Consider the following 23,812-nt stretch of genomic DNA (forward strand, 5'->3'; position numbering starts at 1 on the left):
CAGAAAATGCCATTATTATGAAGCAGCAAACTTCAACCTTGAATCTACCAATAACCCCTCACAGTGAATATGTCAGTGTCAAAAGGTATTAGAAGCTATTCAACATGAAAATAATCTTTCATGTACTGATCATGAGGCACCTAGCCTCCTGCTGTGGAAAAATTTGTTCTAAGAAACTTGTATATGGCTGGGTGTGGTGGCTCACTTCAGTGATCCCAGCACTTTGGGAGGCCAAGGTGGGTGGATCACTTGAGGTCAGGAGTTTGAGACCAGCCTGGCCAACACGGTGAAACCCCATCTCTAATAAAAATACAAAAAAATTAGCCTGGGATAATGGCAGGCACCTGTAATCCCAGATACCTGGGAGGCTGAGGCAGGAGAATAGCTTGAACCCAGGAGGCGGAGGTTGCAGTTAGCCAAAATCATGCCATTGCACTCCAGCCTAGGCAACAGGAGTGAAACTCCAGAAAAAGAGAAGAAAGAAACAGAGAAAGAGAGAAAGGAAGAAAGGAGAAAAGAAGAAACAGAAAGAGACAGAGAGAGCTCGAGAGAGAGAAATAAAGAATATCATAATGTCTAAGGTACATATAACCAATGCACACAAAAAGCCATGCTGGCCTAACACATACTTAGTATATACAGTTGTGCATTGTTGCCTGCCATCCCAAACAGACAGTGAACATGATATAATTCAAATCAGAAGACAAGAAGTAAACACAGCATTCTTATTTTACAAAGGGAAGGCCCTCCCGAAGGCTGAAATTTATATGTGGCTAATTTGATAAAGTTTTTTGGCATCATAATCAAATTAAGAATTTCTGCTAATAATTTAACTCACCCCCTTGTTCATCCAGCATAGTGATGGTCTTGATTCCTACATCCTGAGACTAAAAGAAGGGAGGAAAAGGCTGATAGTACAATAAAACAAACCAAAAACAACAGAAAGAAAACCTATAACAGCAGAAAAATAGCAAGACAGGATCATTTAGAAACCTAAGGTCTCAGAGGATTAGAGCTACAGACAGAACTAGTATTCTTAAATTAACACACTTTAACATATTAGCCCCTGAAAACAGTTAAGTCACAAACTCATAGTGAATTCATATTCCCTTTCATATTCCAATACTGTCAAAGGGAAAAACAGGAAAACCCTATTACTGCATGGTTTGACAATTTCAGCAACTGTTGATTTCAAATAATAAAGCATATTGATACATTACCCTTTAACACTAATTCCAGCCAGAGATTTAAGATCTCTCCTAGAAATTTCTATACTTAAGTTGATGACTAACACTTTCTTACCTCACTGGCTAAACCCAGGATTCTTCTCGTACTTTCCAGAGACTAGGAAAAAACACAGAGTTTTAGCGTTCCAAAACAAGCAGGAAAAAAAATCTGATCACAGGCCACATTCATAATGCTATTCTATTTTTTAAAATCTCCAGCGCAGGCTGGGCACAGTCACTCACACCTACAATCCCAGCACTTTGGGAGGCCAAGGCCGGAGGATTTCTTGAGTACTGGAGCTCAAGACCAGCCAGGCAACACAGTGAGACTCTGTCTCCTTTAAAGGGAAAAACAAAAAGAAATGCTAGCCCATCCCTGCCTTTAAAACAAAGCAATGGCTGGGTGCAGTGGCTCACACCTGTAATCCCAACACTTTGGGAGGCTGAGGTGGGCAGATTCGAGACCAGCCTGACCAACATAGTGAAATCCCCGTCTCTACTACAAACACAAAAATTAGCCAGGCATGGTAGCGCATGCCTGTAATCCCAGCTACTCGGGAGGCTGAGGCAGAAGAACCACATAAACCTGGTAGACGGGGCTTGCAGTGAGCCGAGATCACACCACTGCACTCCAGCCTGGGCAACAAGAGCAAAACTGAGACTCAAAAAAAAAAAAAATTAACATAGGTAGAAATCTAAGTAAATTGTCAGGCACGGTGGCTCACGCCTGTAATCCCAGCACTTTGGGAGGCCGAGGTGGGCGGATCACAAGGTCAAGAGATCAAGACCATCCTGTCCAACATGGTGAAACGCCGTCTTTACTAAAAAAAAAATACAAAAATTAGCTGGGCGTGGTGGCACACACCTATAGTCCCAGCTACTTGGGAGGCTGAACCCAGGAGGTGGACGTTGCAGTGAGCTGAGGTTTCGCCACTACATTCCAGCCTGGCTCCCGGTGACAGAGTGAGACTCTGTCTCAAAAAAAAAGAAAAAAAAAAAAAGAAATCTAAGTAAATTACAGATATTAGGAAATGTTAAACAGAAGTCTAGCATTTCTCACATACATACTAGAGTATCTTTGTTGTTAAGTAGTATTAATAATTACCTAAAAAAGATAAATCGGGCCGGGTGCGGTGGCTCAAGCCTGTAATCCCAGCACTTTGGGAGGCCGAGGCGGGTGGATCACAAGGTCAAGAGATCGAGACCATCCTGGTCAACATGGTGAAACCCCGTCTCTACTAAAAATACTAAAAATTAGCTGGGCATGGTGGCGTGTGCCTGTAATCCCAGCTACTCAGGAGGCTGAGGCAGGAGAATTGCCTGAACCCAGGAGGCGGAGGTTGCGGTGAGCCGAGATCGCGCCATTGCACTCCAGCCTGGGCAACAAGAGCAAAACTCAGTCTCAATAAAAAAAGATAAATCATACAAATTGTTTTCACTTTAGTTTTCTGGTGAGTTAAAAAGAAAATAAAAACTAGCAATGGCACTACAGGGTGAATGTGTTCTTTGATATTAACAGACTAGGAAGAGGCCAAAATGGTCCCTAAGAAGGTTCTCTTAGCCCTCCAGTATGAAAACTGAAATAGAATTATTTACTTATTTTAGATAAAACATTTACCTCATCAGTAATCTGGTGAGCTCTCAGTTGAATTTCTTCTGATGACAGATTATCCATGATGCATCAAAACTCTATTAGGCTCAGAAATGGAAATGTTGATATTCTACAAGAATAATGATATATAAAAATTCATGTGAGTAACAAGTACAGATTTATGGAATTTAGGAACATATCAGGAAAACAGGATAACAGAATTGGCCAGGCGCGGTGGCTAACGCCTATAATCCCAGCACTTTGGGAGGCTGAGGCGGGTGGATCACGAGGTCAAGAGATCGAGACCATCCTGTTCAACATGGCGAAACCCCGTCTCTACTAAAAATAAAAAATGAGCTGGGCATGGTGGCGCATGCCTGTAGCCCCCACTACTCGGGAGGCTGAGGCAGGAGAATTGCTTGAACCCAGGAGGCGGAGGTTGCAGTGAGCCGAGATTGTGCCATTGCACTCCAGCCTGGGTAACAAGAGCGAAACTCCATCAAAAAAAAAAAAAAACTCTATAGCTACTAGTCTACCATAAGTAAAGAAATTAAGACTGAGAGAGACTAAATGAATATTTAACAAGAGTGCCAAAGGTAAACCTAAAATACAGGTTGTAGGACTTCTAGGGAAGTACTCTTTAAAACAGGAAAGTGGTCCAGGCGCGGTGGCTCAAGCCTGTAATCCCAGCACTTTGGGAGGCCGAGGTGGGTGGATCACGAGGTCAAGAGATCGAGGCCATCCTGGTCAACATGGTGAAACCCCGTCTCTACTAAAAATACAAAAAAATTAGCTGGGCATGGTGGCGCGTGCCTGTAATCCCAGCTACTCGGGAGGCTGAGGCAGGAGAATTGCCTGAACCCAGGAGGTGGAGGTTGCAGTGAGCCGAGATCGCGCCACTGCACTCCAGCCTGGGTAACAAGAGTGAAACTCCATCTCAAACAAACAAACAAACAAACAAACAAACAAAACAGGAAAGTGGACCCGCTACCTTGAGAAGCAAGGTATTATTGGAAGACAAGCTTTAAAAGACTATTAAAATGAATTTTTGGTTGCTCAATGTTCTTCATGTGTTGTCTGAACATGGAAAAGCAACAAGTGAAGAAAAGTCCAATTTAGTAAAGTAACAAAATTTGAAGTTATGTGCCGGAAGAACGTAGGAAACATTTCTAAATATGCCAGTTGTCCAGGCTACTCATTGGAGAAAATACTTTCACTCTTAACAAGAAAAGGGAAATGCTGGTACAAACAGCTCAGAAAAGACTAAGGTTTTTATTATGCATTAGACTCTTCTCCTCCAATAACTTACATTGTTTGTTGTTTTAGTGGAGTCCCTAAGAAACCAAACAATTATTCTCCTATACATAGTAACTCAAAGAGAGACCTCATAGACATCCAAGCTACAAAATAAAACATTTTGTAGGTGTTATTCGGCATGACTGTTACCTAATTCCTCTTTGAGAAGTCATGTGGAGTAATAACAAGCATTGTGCAACTATCTAGGTTTTTTCTTTGTTATGTTTGCTAGCTTTGTATGAATTTTCTCAAAACTCATTTATCAAACCTCACTGTCAATTAAACAGATAAACTCTGGTTCATATTACAGATTTGCCCCCAGGAATCTGACAATGTCTGGAGACACTTCATTGTCACAACTTGGGCCAGGTGATGGGAGTGGTTGCTGGCATCTAGAAGGCAGAGGCAGAGAAGCTGCTAAACATCCCACAACATTCTTCAAGAAAGCCCTCCAGCAAAGAATAATCTGACCTAAAATGTCAAAGTGCTGAGGGTAAGAAACCTTGCCATGAATATACTCACTGATAAGCAGGAAAGCTAATTCCCCAAGAATGTACTGGACTGAATTCTTGGGAGGCAGAGATTTTATCTCTAACACCTAACAGGATCTGACAGTTGGTACTCCAAAAATAGCTGAAAGAACAAATAAGCTGAAAAACAGGGTGTACTCTCAAAGTATTTACGTGGCTCTTAAAAACAAAGCGGCATGTACAAGTAGCACAGGCCAGGTGCGGTGGCTCATGCCTGTAATTCCAGCAATTTGGGAGGCCCAGGCGGGTGGATCATGAGGTCAGGAGTTTAAGACCAGCCTGATAACATGATGAAACCCCGTCTCTACTAAAAATACAAAAATCTGGCCAGGCGTGGTGGCTCACACCTGTAATCCCAGCACTTTGGGAGGCCAAGGCGGGTGGATCACGAGGTCAAGAGATCGAGACCATCCTGGTCAACATGGTGAAACCCCGTCTCTACTAAAAATACAAAAATTAGCTGGGCATGGTGGTGCATGCCTGTAATCCCAGCTACTAGGGAGGCTGAGGCAGGAGAATTGCCTGAACCCAGGAGGTGGAGGTTGCGGTGAGCCGAGATCACGCCATTGCACTCCAGCCTGGGTAACAAGAGCAGAACTCCGTCTCAAAAAAAAAAAAAAAAAAATACAAAAATCAGATGGGCATGGTGGCCTGTGTACCTATAATCCTAACTACTCAGGAGGCTGAGGCAGGAGAATTGCTTGAACATGGGAGGCAAAGGTTGCAGTGATCCAAGATCACGCCACTGCACTCCAGCCTGGGCAACAAGAGTGAGACTCTGTCTCAATAAAAGAAAAAAACAAAAAAAACAGCCGCACAAAGCCTGCAAATAATCACTAGAGCCACAAACCAAAAACTGCCATTGCAAGTGTATGATATAATCACATATAAATCTTTTCTGTCACTTTTGGCCCGGCGTGGTAGCTCATGACTGGAATCCTAGCACTTTGGGAGGCTGAAGTCAGCGGATTGCTTGAGCTCAGGAATTGGAGTTAAGCCTGGGGAAAATGGCAAAACCCCTTTTCTTTTTTTTCTTTTTTTTTTTTTTTGGAGACGGAGTTTCGTTCTTGTTACCCAGGCTGGAGTGCAATGGCACGATCTCGGCTCACTGCAACCTCCGCCTCCCGGGTTCAAGCAATTCTCCTGCCTCAGCCTCCTGAGTATCTGGGATTACAGGCACGCGCCACCATGCCCAGCTAATTTTTTGTATTTTTTTTAGTAGAGACGGGGTTTCACCATGTTGACCAGGGTGGTCTCGATCTCTTGACCTCGTGATCCACCCACCTCGGCCTCCCAAAGTGCTGGGATTACAGGCTTGAGCCACTGCGCCCAGTCTGGCAAAACCCCTTTTCTACCAAAAATACAAAAATTAGCTGGGCATGGTAGCATACTTCTATAATCCCAGCTACTGGAGAGACTGGAGGTGGGCGGATCACTTCCGTCCAGGAAGTTGAGGCTGCAGTGTGTCAAAGTCATGCCACTGCACTCCAGTCTGGATGACAGAGCAAGTATCCTATCTCCGAAAAAAAAAAAAAAAAAAAATTAAATCTTTTCAGTCATTTTTAATTGAACCATTACTCAATCATTTTTATTTTTTATATTTTCAAAATGGAGTCTTTCTCTGTTGCCCAGGCTAACGTGCAGTGGCGCAATCTTGGCTTGCTGTAACCTCTGCCTCCCAGGTTCAAGCAATTCTCCTGCCTCATCCTCCCGAGGAGCTGGAATTACAGGCATGTACCACCACGCCCTGCTAATTTTTGTATTTTTACTACAAATGCGGATTTACCATGTTGGCCAGGCTGGTCTCAAACTCCAGACCTCAGGTGATTCATCCACCTCAGCCTCCCAAAATGCTGAGATTACAGGCATGAGCCCCCGAGCCCAGCTAGAACCACCACGTCTCGCCCTGTTTATAATTTTACCATCACAGCTAACTGTTTTATGGTTTAAGATTTTGAGCCTTGATTAAAGCTATTAGTGCTCATGAAAAGAAAAGTATTTTAAGTTCCAAGTTGAAGTTTCTGTCTTGCTTGCCATAGACTGTGGTTCAGACAAAAGTTCTCACACTAAGATACAGTCAAGATATAAAGATATCATTCATTAGATATAAGCATAAAAAGGAACCATGTATTTTATTAATTTGCTAATTGTTTGAGTCTTTAGCTTTATCATACACATCTATGCCCATGCTACTATTCCTCTTGTGTCACTCTTTCCTATTTACAATTACAAAAATAAAATGGAGATTTTTTTGCACCCTCTCGCCTCCACATTTTTGCACACCTTTCCTTTCTATAATATCCCACATCTGCCCTGGTAGCCTCATGCTTCTACATCACTTCCTAAAGCCCCAACTGAGATACCTCTTCAAAGCCTGCCATTCCCAGTCAGTAATGCTCTGAAGTTGTCTATTCCTGTCATGTATAACACCTCAATGCCCGAAAGAGAAGAAAATATGAAAAATAATACACACTAATCAATTAGTGCCTGGAAAAGGCACCCTTAGTGAGGTTTTCAGATATAGTATCCTGTGGGTTGGGAGATACTCTAGGGTAAGAAAGCCCAAATATCTCAAATTATGTAATTCTGTAATTCTATTCCTAGAGGTGATTCTTGCCAATTACAAGTCAATCTTTGCTCGCTTCCTAGTAAAACAATCAAAACTCTAGAGTTACAACATTTGAATGCACAACTGACCTCTGTCCTGCCTTCTTTAAAAGAAAAGAGAAAGCAAATGTAACCAGGAGATGGATAATGTGCAAAATCCCTCCTGACATTGCAATGACGTCATTCTGAAGGACACACCCTTTCAGTGAACTTCAAGTTCTGCTTAGTATTTTTTTCTTCCCTAACCAGACAATACGCAAGACAAGGAATAGGTGTCTGTAAAGTTCTCCCAAATTTGGCATGCTGACATCAGGATGCAGCTGCCTAAGATTACTCTGGATCCTTGAGGTTTTGAGCACAAGATTACAGTGCGGTCATCCCTCAGAGAACTGGATTCCAGCCTGCCTGTGGATATAAAAGTCAGCCCTCTGTAGATGGGAGCTTTACATAAAAGAATACCATATTTTCTTTTCTTTTTTTTTGAGACGGAGTTTTGCTCTTGTTACCCAGGCTCGAGTGCAATGGCGCGATCTCAGCTCACTGCAACCTCCACCTCCTGGGTTCAGGCAATTCTCCTGCCTCAGCCTCCTGAGTAGCTGGGATTACAGGCACGTGCCACCATGCCCAGCTAATTTTTGTATTTTTAGTAGAGACGAGGTTTCACCATGTTGACCAGGATAGTCTCGATCTCTTGACCTCGTGATCCACCCGCCTTGGCCTCCCAAAGTGCTGGGATTACAGGCTTGAGCCACCACACCTGGCCCCCTTTTCTTTCTTTTTTTCCAGGCAAGATCTCACTTTGTCGACCAGGTTGAAGAGCAGTGGTACAATCAGGTTCACTGCAGCCCTGACCTCCCAGGCTCAAGCAATCCTCCCTAGCCCCTTGAACAGCTGGGACTATAGGTGCATGCCCAGCTAATTTTTAAGCTGTTTTTTTTTTTTTTTCTTGACCTCGTGATCCACCCGCCTCGGCCTCCCAAAGTGCTGGGATTACAGGCTTGAGCCACCACGCCCGGCTAAGTTGTTTTTTAGAAACAAGGTCTCGCTATGTTATCCAGGCTGATCTCAAACTCTTGGGCTCGAGCAATCCTCCCACCTCAGCCTCCCAAAGTCCTGGAATTATAGGGACAAGCTATGGCACCCTACTGAATACCGTATTTTCTATCTGCATTTGGTTGTAGATGTGGAACCTGTTGATATGGAGGGCTGACTGTATTTACTGAAAAAAAAACTTTACATGTAAGTGGACCCAGCAGTTCAAGCCCCTGTTGTTCAAGGATCAACTGTATATGAAAGAGAGTCAAAACAGAATTGTAGGGGGAGGACAGAGAGAGACAAGGAATACTATTCCCCAAGTTCTTATTAGCCTTTGCAAGTTTGCAAAGGGCCAGAGAGAATCAAACCTAGAATTAGCTACATAGTTTTACTCATATTTATTATTATCTGCAGACATATTCTTTATGAAATCAGGAAAAGGTTACCCAGAATATTAGAGAAAAGGTAACTGGTGGGGTGGGATGAAAAATAAAACAGGCCAGGCACGGTGGCTCACGCCTATAATCCCAGCACTTTGGGAGGCCAAGGCGGGTGGACCATGAGGTCAGGAGTTTAAGATCAGACTGGCCAACATGGTGAAACCTCATCTCTACTAAAAAATACAAAAATTAGCTGGCCAGGGTGGCTCATGCCTGTAATCCCAGCTACTTGTGAGGCTGAGGCAGGAGAACCGTTTGAACCGGGACCCGGGAGGTGGAGGCTGCAGTGAGCCAAGATCATACCACTGCAGTCCAGCCTGGGCTACCGAGTGAAACTCCATGTCAAAAAAAAAAAAAAAAAAAAAGAGGGCCAGGCGAAGTGGCTCAAGCCTGTAATCCCAGCACTTTGGGAGGCCGAGGCGGGTGGATCATGAGGTCAAGAGATCGAGACCATCCTGGTCAACATGGTGAAACCCTGTCTCTACTAAAAATACAAAAAACTAGCTGGGCATGGTGGCGTGTGCCTGTAATCCCAGCTACTCAGGAGGCTGAGGCAGAAGAATTGCCTGAACCCAGGAGGCGGAGGTTGCGGTGAGCTGAGATCGCGCCATTGCACTCTAGCCTGGGTAACAAGAGTGAACCTCCGTCTCAAAAAAAAAAAAAAAAAAAGAAAAGAAAAGAAAGAAAAAAAATAAAACATCAGTTAACGCTAAGATGCCATTAAATGTACTTTTTTCAGATTTAATCTAATCTATTAAATATTTGTGCCATTTTTCCAGTGCTCCTAGGAATTTATTACAATATGCTAATTGTATGCCTTTGAGAGGAAAATCCAAGATTTTCTCAGTGCTTTTACACTCTATTTCTCATGCTATGGTTCACTTGGGCTTAGTAAAAGACTCCTAATTTGACTTTTTTCTTTTCTAATCTTAAACTAGGCAGGAAAGAAAAGTGCACTGAGTACCTCTTAGATATGAAATACCCTACTATTTATCTGCATTATTATCTCCATTATACTATTTTACAGATGGAGAAACTAAGGCTCAGTTTAAGTAACTTGCCCAAGGCCACTGAGTCAGTAAAAAGCAGACTGATTATTTAAGCCTGAATCTACTCACAAACTAAGTATAGTTCATGGTCTGGTAAAGAGTCTTTCTGGAGCTGGCAGTGGTGGCACATGTTTGTAATCCCAGTACTTTGAGAGGTGAAGGCAGGAGATTGCCGGAGGCCAGGAGTTCAAAACCAGTCTGGGCAACACAGAGAGATCTCTACAAATAATCAGAAAATTAGCTGGGCATGGGGGCACATGCCTGAAGTCCCAGGTACTCAGAAGGCTGAGGCACAAGAATTACTTGAATTTGGGAGGCAGAGGATGCAGTGAGCCGAGATAGTGCCACTGTCCTGTAGCCTGGGTGACAGACTAAGACCCTGTTTCAAAAAAAAAAGAGACAGAGAATCTTTCTGTTGACTATATCCACTGCCCCCTTAACAAATAACAAATCACATGAGAGCTGCTGAATACTGGAAAATAGGCCAAGCGACCCCATCTGATGGCTCATTTCAAAATTTCAGATGCTTTCTATAATAAGACCATGAAATTTTATCTCTTCTACAGACTCAAATAAGACAATTAAATTGAAGGAGAAATAGAAAGACCAGAGTAATCATGGTTTTCAACTGTCTTCTAGTATTTTAGAAACTGAAAATAATCTACATTAATTTAGAAAATGAGAAGAAGCCAGGTATAGTGGCTCATACCTGTAACCCGAGCGCTTTTGGAGGCTGAGGCAGGAAAACTGCTTGACGTCAGTTTGAGACCACCCTAGGCTACACAGCAAGACCCTGTCTCCACAAAAAAACAACAAAAATAGCCAGGTGTGGTGATCAGTGCCTGTAGTCCCAGCTACTTGGAAGTCTGAGTTAGGAGGTTCACTTTAGCCTAGGAGTTCAGGGCTGCAGTGAGCCATGATCCCCACTACACTCCAGCCTGCCTAACAGAGCAAGAGCCCAAAGAAAGAAAAGAAATAGGAAGGAAGAAAGGCAGGAAGGGAGGGAGGGAGAGAAAGAGAGAGAGGAAAGGAAAGAGGGAACAGAAAGCAAGCAAGCAAACAAGAGGCCAGTCACGGAGGCTAACGCCTGCAATCCCAGCACTCTGGGAAGCCAAGGCAGGCGGATCACCTAAGGTCAGGAGTTCGAGACCAGCCTGGCCAATATGGTAAAACCTTGTTTCTACTGAAAATACAAAAATTAGCTGAGGTGGTGATATAATCCCAGTTATTTAGGAAGCTGAGGCAGGAGAGTTGCTGGAAGCCAAGAGGTAGAGGTTACAGTGAGCCAAGATCACACACCTGTACTCCAGCCTGGGCAATAGCAAGACTCCACCCCGGAAAAAAAAAAAAAAGGGCAAGCAGAAAGGAAGTAAAAGAAAAGAAAGAAGAAAGGAAAAAAGGAAAAGTAAATATGCTTCTTGGAAAGAAATACACAGAAAAAAGGCCCTGGAATTTAAATAAGGCCTTGGGAGATACATGTGGCTTCATTTGTAAAACAGGAGAGCTAGTAATGAAGTAATGAATAAAGAGTACTTTAAGTCACCATCAGTGGCTCCTGCCTGTAATACCAGCACTGTGGGAGGTAGAGATGGGGAGATCACTTGAGACCAGTAGCTCGAGACCAGCCTGGCCAATATGGTAAAACCCCATCTGTACTAAAAGAAAAATACAAAAATTAGGCAAGTACATTAGTGCACGTTTGTGTCTTGAGCCTGGAAGATGGAGGCTGAAGTGAGCAGAGACACACTGCACTCCACTCCAGCCTGGGTGACAGAGCAAGACTGTGTCTTAAAAAAAAAAAAAAATTGCAATCAATTTCACAGGGTCCTGCCAAGAATGATTTTATAATTCTTTTTATACTGGTAAACAAGGATTTTGCAGCTAAAATATTCTACCAAATTAGTTTCCTTCCTTATTCCTTCTCTGAAAACGAATCACAATTAAGTTCCTCAATGAGTTACACTCAAAACGGTTTTTATTATCATACTTTTAAGTTCAGCATTCTCTCTGGCTTATTTTGATAGAAGGCTACTTCCATGGTAACCAATGCATCTGCAACAAGTGGAAACTTCTGTGATAGCAGGATAACATAGTGGGTAAGAGAGGGAACTTCAGCATTCAAATTCCGGTCTCAGAGTGTATTTGTTGTGTGACCTCCAGGAAATTACCTAACTCCACTAAAACTCAGTTTCTGTATTTGTAAATTAGAGATAACATTCTATTTCATTGTTGTTGTTTTTTGTGTGTGAAGATTAAAAAGAGATGATCTGTGCAAAGTACTTGGTACAATGCCTTGCACATGGCTGGTATCCAATGTTAGCCATTATTTTAATATTTTTACTGAAGTGGAAATAAATAATAGGTAAACAAAAGGAAAGTAACAAGATTGAATATGAGTGACATTTATGTAAATGCAGCTGAAAGTAACAGCTACTAAATATTAATAGTTCCATCTGCAAGGCTAAATTTGAATATTAAAGTTGATGATACTGTACAGTCTATATACAACTTTATTTTTGAGATAGAGTCTCACTTGGTTTATTTTATTTTTCTCAGACTAGTCTTGCTCTGTAGCCCAGGATGGAGTGCAGTGGTGCAATCTTATCTAACTGCAACCTCTGCCTCCCAGGTTCAAGTGATTCTCCTGCCTCAGCCTCCCTAGCAGCTGGGATTACAGGTGCCCACCACCATATCTACCTTTTTTTTTTTTTTGAGACGGAGTCTTGATGTTTTCCCCCGGGTTGCAGAGCAATGGTGCAATCTTGGCTCTCTGCAATCTCTGCCTACTGGGTTCCAACAATTCTCCTGCCTCAGCCTCCCAAGTAGCTGAGATTACAGGCGCCCGCCCCCACGTCTGGTTAATTTTTGTATTTTTAGTAGAGATGGGGTTTGACCGTGTTGGCCAGGCTGGTCTCAAAACTCCTGACCTCAGGTGATCCACAAGCCTCGGCCTCCCAAAGTGCTGGGATTACAGATGTGAGCCACCGTGTCCAGCCATATTTTTTCTTTCTTTCTTTCTTTTTTTGAGACTGAGGCTAACTCTGTTGCCCAGGCTGGAGTTCAGTGGCACAATCTCAGCTCACTGCAACCTGTGCCTCCCAGGTTCAAGTGATTCTCCTGCCTCAGCCTCCTGAGTAGCTGGGATTACATGAACTCTTGACCTCAAGTGATCTGCCTGCCTCGGCCTCCCAAAGTGCTGGAATTACTGGTGTGAGCCACAGCATCCAGCCAGGATCTCACTTCGTTGCCCAAGCTGGAGTACACTGGTGCGACTTACCAGGCTTCAGTGATCCTCCTGCCTCAACCCCCCAAGGAGCCGGGACTACAGGTGTGTACCACCATGCCCAGCTAATTTTTGTGTTTTTTTGGTAAAGACAGGGTTTTGCCATGTTGCCCAGGCTGCTCTGGAATTTCTGGGCTCAAGCCATCCATCCACTTTAGTCTTGGGATTACAGGTATAAGCCACCACCAAGCCAGCTATATAGATCTTAACTATTTTCATGTCAGTCATGAGTCTGCACACATCAAGACAGTTACCAAACAGGCTTACATTAAACCAAGTTTCCATTTGCAGGCAACTCTGTGGATAGATATATACATAGATTTGCATGTCAAAAAAAATTTAAATAAAAGTTTTCCTTAAATAGTTCTTTCTTTTCTGGATAAGGCTGGGTAAACAAGGTAGCACCAACAACAAAAAGGGGATTAGGTCATGAAGATTAGTATATACGGTGAATAAATCAAATATGTATTATAATTATGCAAAAAAATATATATAGGTAGAAAAAAGTTTGGTAGACCGGGCGTGGTGGCTCACACCTGTAATCCAAGCACTTTGGAGGCCAAGGCAGGCGGATCACCTGAGGTCAAGATTTCAAGACTGGCCTGACCAACATGGTGAAACTCCCTCTTAAAAAAAAAAAAAAAAAAAGGCCGGGCGCAGTGGCTCAAGCCTGTAATCCCAGCACTTTGGGAGGCCGAGGCGGGTGGATCACGAGGTCAAGAGATCGAGACCATCCTGGTCAACATGGTGAAACCCTGTCTCTACCAAAAATACAAAAAATTAGCTGGGCATGGTAGCGCGTGCCTGTAATCCCAGCTACTCAGGAGGCTGAGGCAGGAGAATTGCCTGAACCCAGGAGGCGGAGGTTGCGGTGAGCCGAGATCGCGCCATTGCACTCCAGCCTGGGTAACAAGAGCGAAACTCCGTCTCAAAAAAAAAAGAAAAAAAAAGTTTGGTAGGGAATCAACAAAATACTGCCAATAGCTGTGTGGTATTCGTAAAATTAAAAGTGATTTTTATTTATTTATTTATTTTTTTTTTTGAGACGGAGTTTCACTCTTGTTACCCAGGCTGGAGTGCAATGGCGCGATCTCGGCTCACTGCAACCTCCGCCTCCTGGGTTCAGGCAATTCTCCTGCCTCAGCCTCCTGAGTAGCTGGGATTACAGGCACGCGCTACCATGCCCAGCTAATTTTTTGTATTTTTGGTAGAGACAGGGTTTCACCATGTTGACCAGGATGGTCTCGATCTCTTGACCTCGTGATCCACCCGCCTCGGCCTCCCAAAGTGCTGGGATTACAGGCGTGAGCCACTGCGCCCGGCCCGATTTTTCTTCCTTTCCCAATTTTCCAAATAGTTTGCAATGCAGTTATATTTTAAATTTCATATTTATTTTCATCATAAAATATGACAGATTATAACAATCAAGAAAACAGATTTATAAGTTTACAGAGCACAAAAACTACAAGTGTGTACCACTACACCTGTTTTTTTTTTTTTTTTTTTTTAATTTTTTGTAGAGTCAGGGTCTCACTATGTTGCCCAGGTTGGTCTCAAACTCCTAGGCCAAAGCAATGCTCCTGGCTTGGTCTTCCTCCTGGCTTGGCCTCCGAAAGTGCTAGGATTACAGGTATGAACCACTTTGCCTGGCAAGGGTCTCATTTATGTTAAGGATAGCTTCCTCCTTTTACTTCCTCTCTCAGGTTTCCTTTCTATCTCCCTCTATGCAAACAACTTTAACCATTTTTATTTATAGGTCCCCAAACTATGCAAATACATGTATTTTTCTCTTTTTAAAAATTCTTTTCTTTTTACCATACAAAGTCTATAACTCAAATGCATATATAATAAGTACATCACAGAATCATATCTATTAAAGAGATTGGTTTCAGGCTGGGCACAGTCACAGTGGTTCATGTCTGTAATTGCAGCACTCTGGGAGGCCAAGGCGGGGAACTCAACTGAGGTCAGGAGTTCAAGACCAGCCTGGCCAACATGGTGAAACCTCATCTCTATTAAAACATACCAAAAAATTGGCTGGGTATGGTGGTGAGTGCCTGTAATACCAGCTACTCGGGAGCTGAGGCAAGAGAAGCAGTTGAACCCGGGAGGCAGAGGTTGCAATGAGCCAACATTGCGCCACTGCACTCCAGCCTCAGGACAGAGTGAGACTCCATCTCAAAAAAAAAAAAAAAAGAAAAAAGAAAAAAGAAAAAGCTTGGTTTCAAAGTACACTGAAGCACATGATTCAAGACAAATCCTATTAATGAGTTGGAAAGTACCACTAAAAATCAGGAACCAAAAAGGAAACCAAAATTACATTTTCAGGTCTATAGGCCCAGCTATTCAGGAGGCTGAGGCAGGAGGATCATCTGAGCCCAGCAGTTTAAATGTAACCTGGGCAACAGAGCAAGACCCTGATTCTAATTACAAAAAAAAAAAAAAAAATTACACTTCAGTTTTACAGAAACACCTACGGTAACTTAATTCCTTCATGTCCAACCTGGTCTTTAAGTCCCTGTCAAATTTGGAACTTCCACAGTTCTACTCTAAGTGACCCAGGAGTAATCCTGGGGAAGCAGATGTAAGTTTGATTGTAATCAATTATATTAACCCTATTTATGAGAATGGTTGTGTGAACAGAAAGGGGATGTTCTATGTGAAAGATAAGAACAGGGCTCAAGAGCCAGAAGCTGGCAATCTACCCAGGAAGAGACAGTATTGCAGGCATAAGTGTAGTATCTGTCAGGGACATACCAAGTGTAGGGTGAGAACAACTGGCAAGGATTCACCCTGCCTGAATAAAATATTCACCGAAATCATCCACATAGTTAAGCTCTTACAAGTTCACTTACATGCCTGATTTATTTAGGTAGAGATAGGGTGTCTCACTATGTTGCCCAGGCTGGTCTTCAACTCCTGGCCTCAAGATTCTTCTGCCTTAGACTCCCAGAGTACCAGAAGGCATGAGCTATCACACCCAGCCACTTAGATGCCTTCTGGTTAGTTTTTCAAATATTCTGATATTAGGAGTCAGAAGCTACAGACAGAGCACATAAGCACTCATTTCACCAGAAAAGGATATCCCCACAGAACACTGAAAGAGTGGCATTCTTGCTTATACAAAAGACAATATATTATAGTGGTTATGTGCCCAATACCTGAAGGCATAATGGTTTCAAATCCTAACTAGTGTTTATATAACTTTTCTGTGCTTATTTCCTTATTAAATGTGAATAATAATGCTTTAAGTGTTGTTACATGGATTGAGCTAATTCATACAAACTATTTAGAGCAGTGCCTCCCACACAGTGCTCAATAAAACTATTATAACTTTTCATAATAATTATTAAACATCTCTCATGATTTTGGCCAAATATGGTGGCTTATGCTTATAATCTCAGCACATTAGGAGGCTGAGGCAAAAGGATTGCTTGAAGCCAGGAGTTTGAGACCAGCCTGAAGAATAAGGCAAGTCCCTAATTGCTACACAAAATTTAAAAAAAAAAAAGGCCTGGTGGCATGCACCTGTAGTCCCAGCTACTCAGGAGGCTGAAGCAAGAGGATCACTTGAGCTTAGCAGCTTGTGGCTGCAGTGAGCTATGATCATGCCACTGCACTGCAGCCTTGGTGACAGAGAAGTCTCTCTTAAAAAACAAACAAAAAACCACAAACACCTTCTGATTCTGATTTGTGTGAGTCGAAATCTAAGTATGATCAAGTCCAAAAAATTATGATTTTAAATTATCCAAAAAAAAAAAAAATGCTACAATCTAAGGATTCAGTTGTCAGGCAAGAATATAAGGTGTGTGTGTATGCGTGTACGGAGGGCAGAGGATGGCTTTAAAAGGCAGACAGAACACATATTATGAAGGGCTTTGTATACTTTACCAAGAAGTTTGAAATTTATTTTGCTATGCTGCCTAGGTTGGTCTTGAACTCCTGGCCTCAAGCAATGCTCCCACTTCAGCCTCCCAAGTTGCTGGGACTACAGACATACCATCACACTTGGCTTGAGTTCTGAAGTACTGAAAGGCCATCTAAAGGAATTTCAATTTCCAAAACACTGTCAAACAAATTTAAATGAACTTTACATCTAAGTTATGGAACTCACTGAAAGTAACAAGGGAGAGAATTCTGGAAAAGCATAGGAATCGCTGATTTAAATACTTTAGTAGCAACACAACCCAAATTGAAACCCAAACCAAAATGTGAATCTAAATGAGTACAAATGGGCTTCTTCTACTCCTAATATTTAAAAATATACAGTACATGCTGTTTCCTGGCTCCATTATCTATTTCCTCCAATTGTTGGAGGCACTCGATACATGTTTCAAGTTTCTACCTACCACAGCAAAGAAAAGAGCAGTCCTGGCTGGGCATGGTGGTTTATGCCCGTAATCCCAGCACTTTGAGAGGCAGAGGCGAGTGGATCATCTGAGGTCAGTAGTTTGATACCAGCCTGGCTAACATAATGAAACCCCATTTCTGCTAAAAATACAAAAAATTAGCTGAGCGTGGTGCACATGCCTGTAATCCCAGCTACTCCCAGACTGAGGCAGGAGCATCGTTTGAACCTGGGAAGCAGAGGTTGCGGTGAGCCAAGATCACGCACCATTGCACTCTGGCTTGGGCAATAAGAGTGAAACTCAATCTCAAAAAAAAAAAAAAAAAGAGCAGTCCTTGTCATCTGCCCCTCTGTCAACCTATAGATCTGGAAACAAACTATAATAATGGAATAAAAAGTTCAGCACCCTTGGAGATAAGCAATATTATATATTATACATGCTATCATATACATAATGTGGAGTAAAAACATAGCTCAAAAACATGTTGAGAATGTTGGAGATAAATGAACCAAATGAGGGAGAAAAAAAAGCCTGAATTCAGGAAAAAAAAAAAAAGGCAGCTGATTTCACAAAAATATCAAAGAGCAAACATCCTCTTTTTCCTTTTTGCTATTTTAATACACCCCAGCCTTGACCTCCCAGGCTCAAGTGATCCTCCACCTCAGCCTTCTGAGTAGCTGGGATCACAGGCACCAAGCACCAAGCCTAGCTAGTTTTTTTAAAAAAAATTTTGTAGAGACAGTCTTGCCATGTTGCCCAGGCTGGTCTCAAATTCCTGGGCTCAAGCTATCCTTTTCCCTCAGCCTCCCAAAGTGCTGGGATTACAGGCATGAGCCACTGCCTGGCCCTAATCTACTTTCAGCTGGTGGAACAAGTTAAATTTGCCAGAATTGTGTCAAGATAATGGTGTCATCATAGAGATCACAGAATTTTCAAGACCATTAGCTTTGGTTCAATCTTCATTTTATTTTAAAAATGAGCTGATTGGGGCCGGGCGCGGTGGCTCAAGCCTGTAATCCCAGCACTTTGGGAGGCCGAGGCGGGTGGATCACGAGGTCAAGAGATCGAGACCATCCTGGTCAACTTGGTGAAACCCCGTCTCTACTAAAAATACAAAACATTAGCTGGGCATGGTGGCGCGTGCCTGTAATCCCAGCTACTCAGGAGGCTGAGGCAGGAGAATTGCCTGAACCCCGGAGGCGGAGGTTGCGGTGAGCCGAGATCGCTGCCATTGCACTCCAGCCTGGGTAACAAGAGCGAAACTCTGTCTCAAAAAAAAAAAAAAAAGCCGGGCGCAGTGGCTCACGCCTGTAATCCCAGCACTTTGGGAGGCTGAGGAGGGTGGATCACAAGGTCAAGAGATCGAGACCATCCTGGTCAACATGGTGAAACCCCGTCTCTACTAAAAATACAAAAAATTAGCTGGGCATGGTGGCGCATGCCTGTAATCCCAGCTACTCAGGAGGCTGAGGCAGGAGAATTGCCTGAACCCAGGAGGCGGAGGTTGCGGTGAGCCAAGATTGCGCCATTGCACTCCAGCCTGGGTAACAAGAGCAAAACTCTGTCTAAAAAAAAAAAAAAATGAGCTGACTGGGACTCCATGTTTGGGTCCCCTTCCACGAACGCTCCCTTCGTGGAAGCTGTTTTTCTCTATCCTGGATTTTCCCTCTGGAGTCCCCTTCCACGCTCTCTTGTGGAAGCCTGTCTTCCCCTCCTAAACTCCATTTCTCTCTATTCCCTTCCACTCAGTGTGGAAGCTGCTTTCCTCTCCTGGATTCCATCTTTCTGGACTGTCTCACTCAGTGTGAGTTAGCTGTTTCTTTCTCTCTCCTTCTCCTGTTTCTCTCTCTCTTTAAATAAATCACTTTCTACAAACAAAAAATAAAAAAAATTAAAATGAGCTCATTAGGCCCAAAGCAGTATTTTCCAAAGTACAGAGCAAGAATATGATTTTAGCTGTTACATACAGAAGAGTTGCATATTTAACAGTTATGTATTTATTACAATGGATACTAAAAAAGGTATATAATACATAAAAACCATGATTTCACAGATTATCACTTTTGAAGTGGGCCATGTTTTTTTTAAAAAAGCCCATTAAACATGAAATAGAATAATAACAGTACTCTAAAGGGCAAAAATTATGATGTGGTCTGACTCATAGGTGAAGACTCAATAGCTGTCCCATGAGTACAGGCCTGTTTTTGTTTACTTTCTTTCTGGTTCTAGGTTGTGTTCTGAATGATTGGAAGAGATGTGACCTTTAGTTAAGAGAGTTTGTGTACTGTACCTAAGTTCATTCAGAGTACAAGAAACAAACACCAAGATGCATACAGAAATTCCACTGTTTATATGAAACAGTGTAATATTGTTAGGAAAATAATGGCACAGTAAGTCATCCTTATGCTGGAACTATGGTAACACCAATTTTCTAGTGCAGGTGTCCCCAGACTTTTTACACAGGGGGCCAGTTCACTGTCCCTCAGACCATTGGAGCGCCGCCACATACTGTGCTCCTCTCACTGACCACCAATGAAAGAGGTGCCCCTTCCTGAAGTGCGGCGGGGGGCTGGATAAATGGCCTCAGGGGGCCGTATGCGGCCCGTAGTTTGGGGACGCCTGGTTTAGTGCATAAACACACACTACAAGCATCTAAAAAAAAAAAACCTAGCAAGGCAAATATTCAAGTTGCAGGCTAAGTTATATAATCACTTAAATTACTTTCACATGACCTATCACAGGAGTATGGCAACATAAGGTGTTTCTCTTATTTGCTGATATTTCTTTTTTTTTTTTTTTTTTTGAGACGGAGTTTTACCCTTGTTACCCAGGCTGGAGTGCAATGGCGCGATCTCGGCTCACCGCAACCTCCGCCTCCTGGGCTCAGGCAATTCTCCTGCCTCAGCCTCCTGAGTAGCTGGGATTACAGGCACGCGCCACCACGCCCAGCTAGTTTTTTTTGTATTTTGAGTAGAGACGGGGTTTCACCATGTTGACCAGGATGGTCTCGATCTCTCGACCTCGTGATCCACCCGCCTCGGCCTCCCAAAGTGCTGGGATTACAGGCTTGAGCCACCGTGCCCGGCCTGTTTGCTGATACTTCTTTCTTTTTGAGACGGAGTCTTGCACTGTCTCCCAGGAGTTCAGTGGCGCAATCTCCGCTCACTGCAACCTCCACCTCCCAGGTTCAAGCAATTCTCCTGCCTCAGCCTTGGGAGTAGCTGGGATTACAGGAATGTACCACCATGTCTGGCTAATTTTTCTATTTTTTAGTAGAGACCATGTTTCACTATGTTGGCCAAGCTGGTTTTGAACTCCTGACCTTGTGGTCTACCCACCTCAGCCTCCCAAAGTGCTGGATTACAGGCGTGAGCCACTGCACTTGGAGCTAGTATTTCTACAAATGCATTCCTTCTCATTATAGCTTGCCAAAAGAACAAATGACAAAATGATCATTTGGATGCCTTAGGCATCAACTTTGCTGGTAGCAGAAATAGTAATTTTTCTTATTTTACTATAAAATATTTCAAGATTAGATTTCAAAGTATCCTAGCTAATGATGTCTCATGAATTTCAAGTGTTGTATTTTCCATGTTAGGCAAGAACATGGGCAAACCACTTGTATCTGGCCATATATGCACTATTTTTTTTCTTTTTTTCTTTGAGACAAAGTCTCGCTCTGTCACCCAGGATGGAGTAAAGTGGTGCAATATCTGCTCGCTGCAACCTCTGCCTCCCAGGTTTAAGTGAACCTCCAGCCTCAGCCTCCCAAGTAGCTGGGATTACAGGAATGTGCCACCATGCCCAGCTAATTTTTGTATTTTTTAGTAGAGACAGGGTTTCACTATGTTGGCCAGGCTGGTCTCAAACTCCTGACCTATGGTGATCCACCCACCTCAGCCTCCCAAAGAGCTGGGATTACAGGCGTGAACCACTGCACCTGGCCATATATGCACTATTATTATTTTACTGGGACATCCAGAACCAGTCTTAATAGCAGCAGGGCAGATGGAGTAATACCATTCTCAATACTTGAAACATCTGCTACTAAGAAGCTACACTATCTTCACATGGCTGAGGGAACACTATCGGAAAGCTGCCAGTATCCAAACTCCTCTCTCCCGGTCACAGTCCCTTGGCCCTAATATGGTTTGGCTATGTCCTCACCCAAATCTCATCTCGAATTGTAATCCCCAACAGTATGTGGAAGGACCTGGTACCTAACTAGATCAAGGGGCAGTTTCCCCATGCTATTCTCAGGGTAGTGAGTGAGTTCTCAAGAGATGTGAATGGCCTTATAAGGGGCTCTTCCCCCTTCACTCTCTATCTCTTTCTTGCCGCCTTGTGAAGAAGGTATTTGTTTATCCTTTGCCTTCCACCATGATTTTAAGTTTCTTGAGGCCGCCCCAGACATGCGGAACTGTAAGTGGATTAAACTTCTTTCCTTTATAAATTACCCAGTCCCAGGTTATTTCTTTATAGCAGCATGACAACAGACTAATACCATAAATTGATACTAGGATTGGGGCACTGCTACAAAGATAACCTGAAAATGAGTAAGTAACTTTGGAACTGGGTAATGGGCAGAGGCTGGAACAGTTTAGAAGCCTCAGAAGAAAATGGGAAGATATGGGAAAATTTGGAAATTTCTAGAGACTTGTTGAATGGCTTTGACCAAAATGCTGATAGTGATATGGACAATGAGGTCCAGGCTGAGGTAGTCTCAGATGGAGATGAAGAACTTATTGGGAACTGGAGTAAAGGTCACTCTTGCTATGCTTTAACTAAGAGACTGGTGGCATTTTGCCCCTGCCCTAGAGATCTGTGGAACTATGAACTTGAGAGAAATGATTTAGGATATCCAGTAGAAGACATTTCTAAGAAAGTGTTCAAGAGGTGACAGCAAAAAAGTCTGGAAGATTTGCATCCTGACCATGTAATAGAAAAGAAAAACCCATTTTCTGAGGAGAAATTTAAGCCACCTGCAGAAATTTGCATAAGTAAAAAGGAGCTGAATGTTAATCACCAAAACAATGGGAAAAATGTCTCCAGTGCCATGTCAGAGATCTTCAAGGTTGCCCCTCCCATCACAGGACCTGAGGCCTAGGAAGAAAAAATGTTTCTTGGGCAGCCTCACGACTTGGGGCCCTGGGTCCCAGCAGCTCTAGCTCCAGCAGTGGCTACAAGCGGCCAAGGTACAGCTTGGGCTGTTGCTTCAGAGGGTGCGAGCCTCAAGCCTTGGCAGCTTCCACATGGTGCTGGGCCTGCAGGTGCACAGAAGTCAAGAAATGAGGTTTGGGAACCTCTGTCTAGATTTCAAAGGATGCATGGAAATGCTTGGATGTTCAGGCTGAAGTCTGCTGCAGGGGAAGAGACTTCATGGAGAACCACTGCTTGGGGGGTGCAGAAGGAAAATGTGGGGTTGGCTCCCCCATAGAGTCCCCACTGGGGCACTGCCTAGTGGAGCTGGAGGGCCACCATCCTCCAGACTCCAGAATGGCAGGTCTACAAATAGCTTGCACCATGCACCTAGAAAAGCTGCAGGCACTCAATGCCAGCCCAGGAGAGCAGCCTCTGGGCCTGAACCCTACAAAGCCACAGCGGCAGAGCTGCCTAAGGCCTTGGGAGCCCACCCTTTGCATCAGCATGCCCTGAATGTGAGACACGGAGTCAAAGGAGATTAAAATAAGCTTTAAGATGTAATGACTGCCCCACTGGATTTTTGACTTGCATAGGGCCAGCAGCCTCTTTGTTTTGGCCAATTTCACCCATTTGGAATGGGAGCATTTATCAATGCCTGTTCCCCCATAACATCTTAGAAGTAATTAACTTGCTTTTAATTTTACAGGCTCCTAGGAAAAAGAAACTTGTCTTGTCTCAGATGAGACTTTGGACTTGGACTTTTGGGTTAATACTAGAATGAGTTAAGACTTGCAGGCCTGTTGGGAAGGCATGATTCTTTTTCGAACTATAGGACCTGAGATTTGAAAGGGGCCAGGGGAGCCGGGTGCAGTGTCCCAGGCCTGTAATCCGAGCACTGTGGGAAGCCGAGGCGGGTAGATCATGAGGTCAGGAGTTCTCAACAAGCCTGGCCAATATGGTGAAACCCTGTCTCTACTCAAAAATACAAAAATTAGCCAGGCATGGTGGTGCGGGCCTGTAGTCCCTGCCACTCAGGAGGCTGAGGCAGGAGAATGGCTTGAACCCAGGAGGCAGAGGTTGCAGTGAGCCAAGATCACGCCACTGCAGTCCAGCCTGGACGACAGAGTGAAACTCAATCAAATAGAAAGAAAGAAAGAAAAAGAGTGACAGAGAGAGTACACAAGCAAGCAAGCATGGGCAGAATGATATAGTTTGGCTATCTATAATCTCATCTTAAATCTGGTGGGAGGTGATTGGATTATGG

The 23,812-nt window shown here is 43.4% G+C and overlaps 1 protein-coding gene across 2 annotated transcripts in view; it reads right to left on the reverse strand.

Moving 5' to 3' along the window:
- Positions 1–23,812, reverse strand: part of SNAP23 (synaptosome associated protein 23) — a 45,214-nt gene that overhangs the window by 20,084 nt on the left and 1,318 nt on the right. For both annotated transcript variants that reach the window (XM_074393800.1, XM_039468877.2), the window contains exons 2-4: positions 2,845–2,947; positions 1,303–1,344; positions 839–887 (exon numbers count right to left, since the gene is read on the reverse strand). In XM_074393800.1, coding sequence (XP_074249901.1) covers positions 839–887; positions 1,303–1,344; positions 2,845–2,901 — 148 coding nt within the window. In that variant the 5' untranslated portion in view covers positions 2,902–2,947. The remainder of the gene's footprint in view (positions 1–838; positions 888–1,302; positions 1,345–2,844; positions 2,948–23,812) is intronic.

This window comes from Saimiri boliviensis, chromosome 2 (genome assembly GCF_048565385.1).
Source record: "Saimiri boliviensis isolate mSaiBol1 chromosome 2, mSaiBol1.pri, whole genome shotgun sequence".
NCBI classification, from domain to species: domain Eukaryota; kingdom Metazoa; phylum Chordata; class Mammalia; order Primates; family Cebidae; genus Saimiri; species Saimiri boliviensis.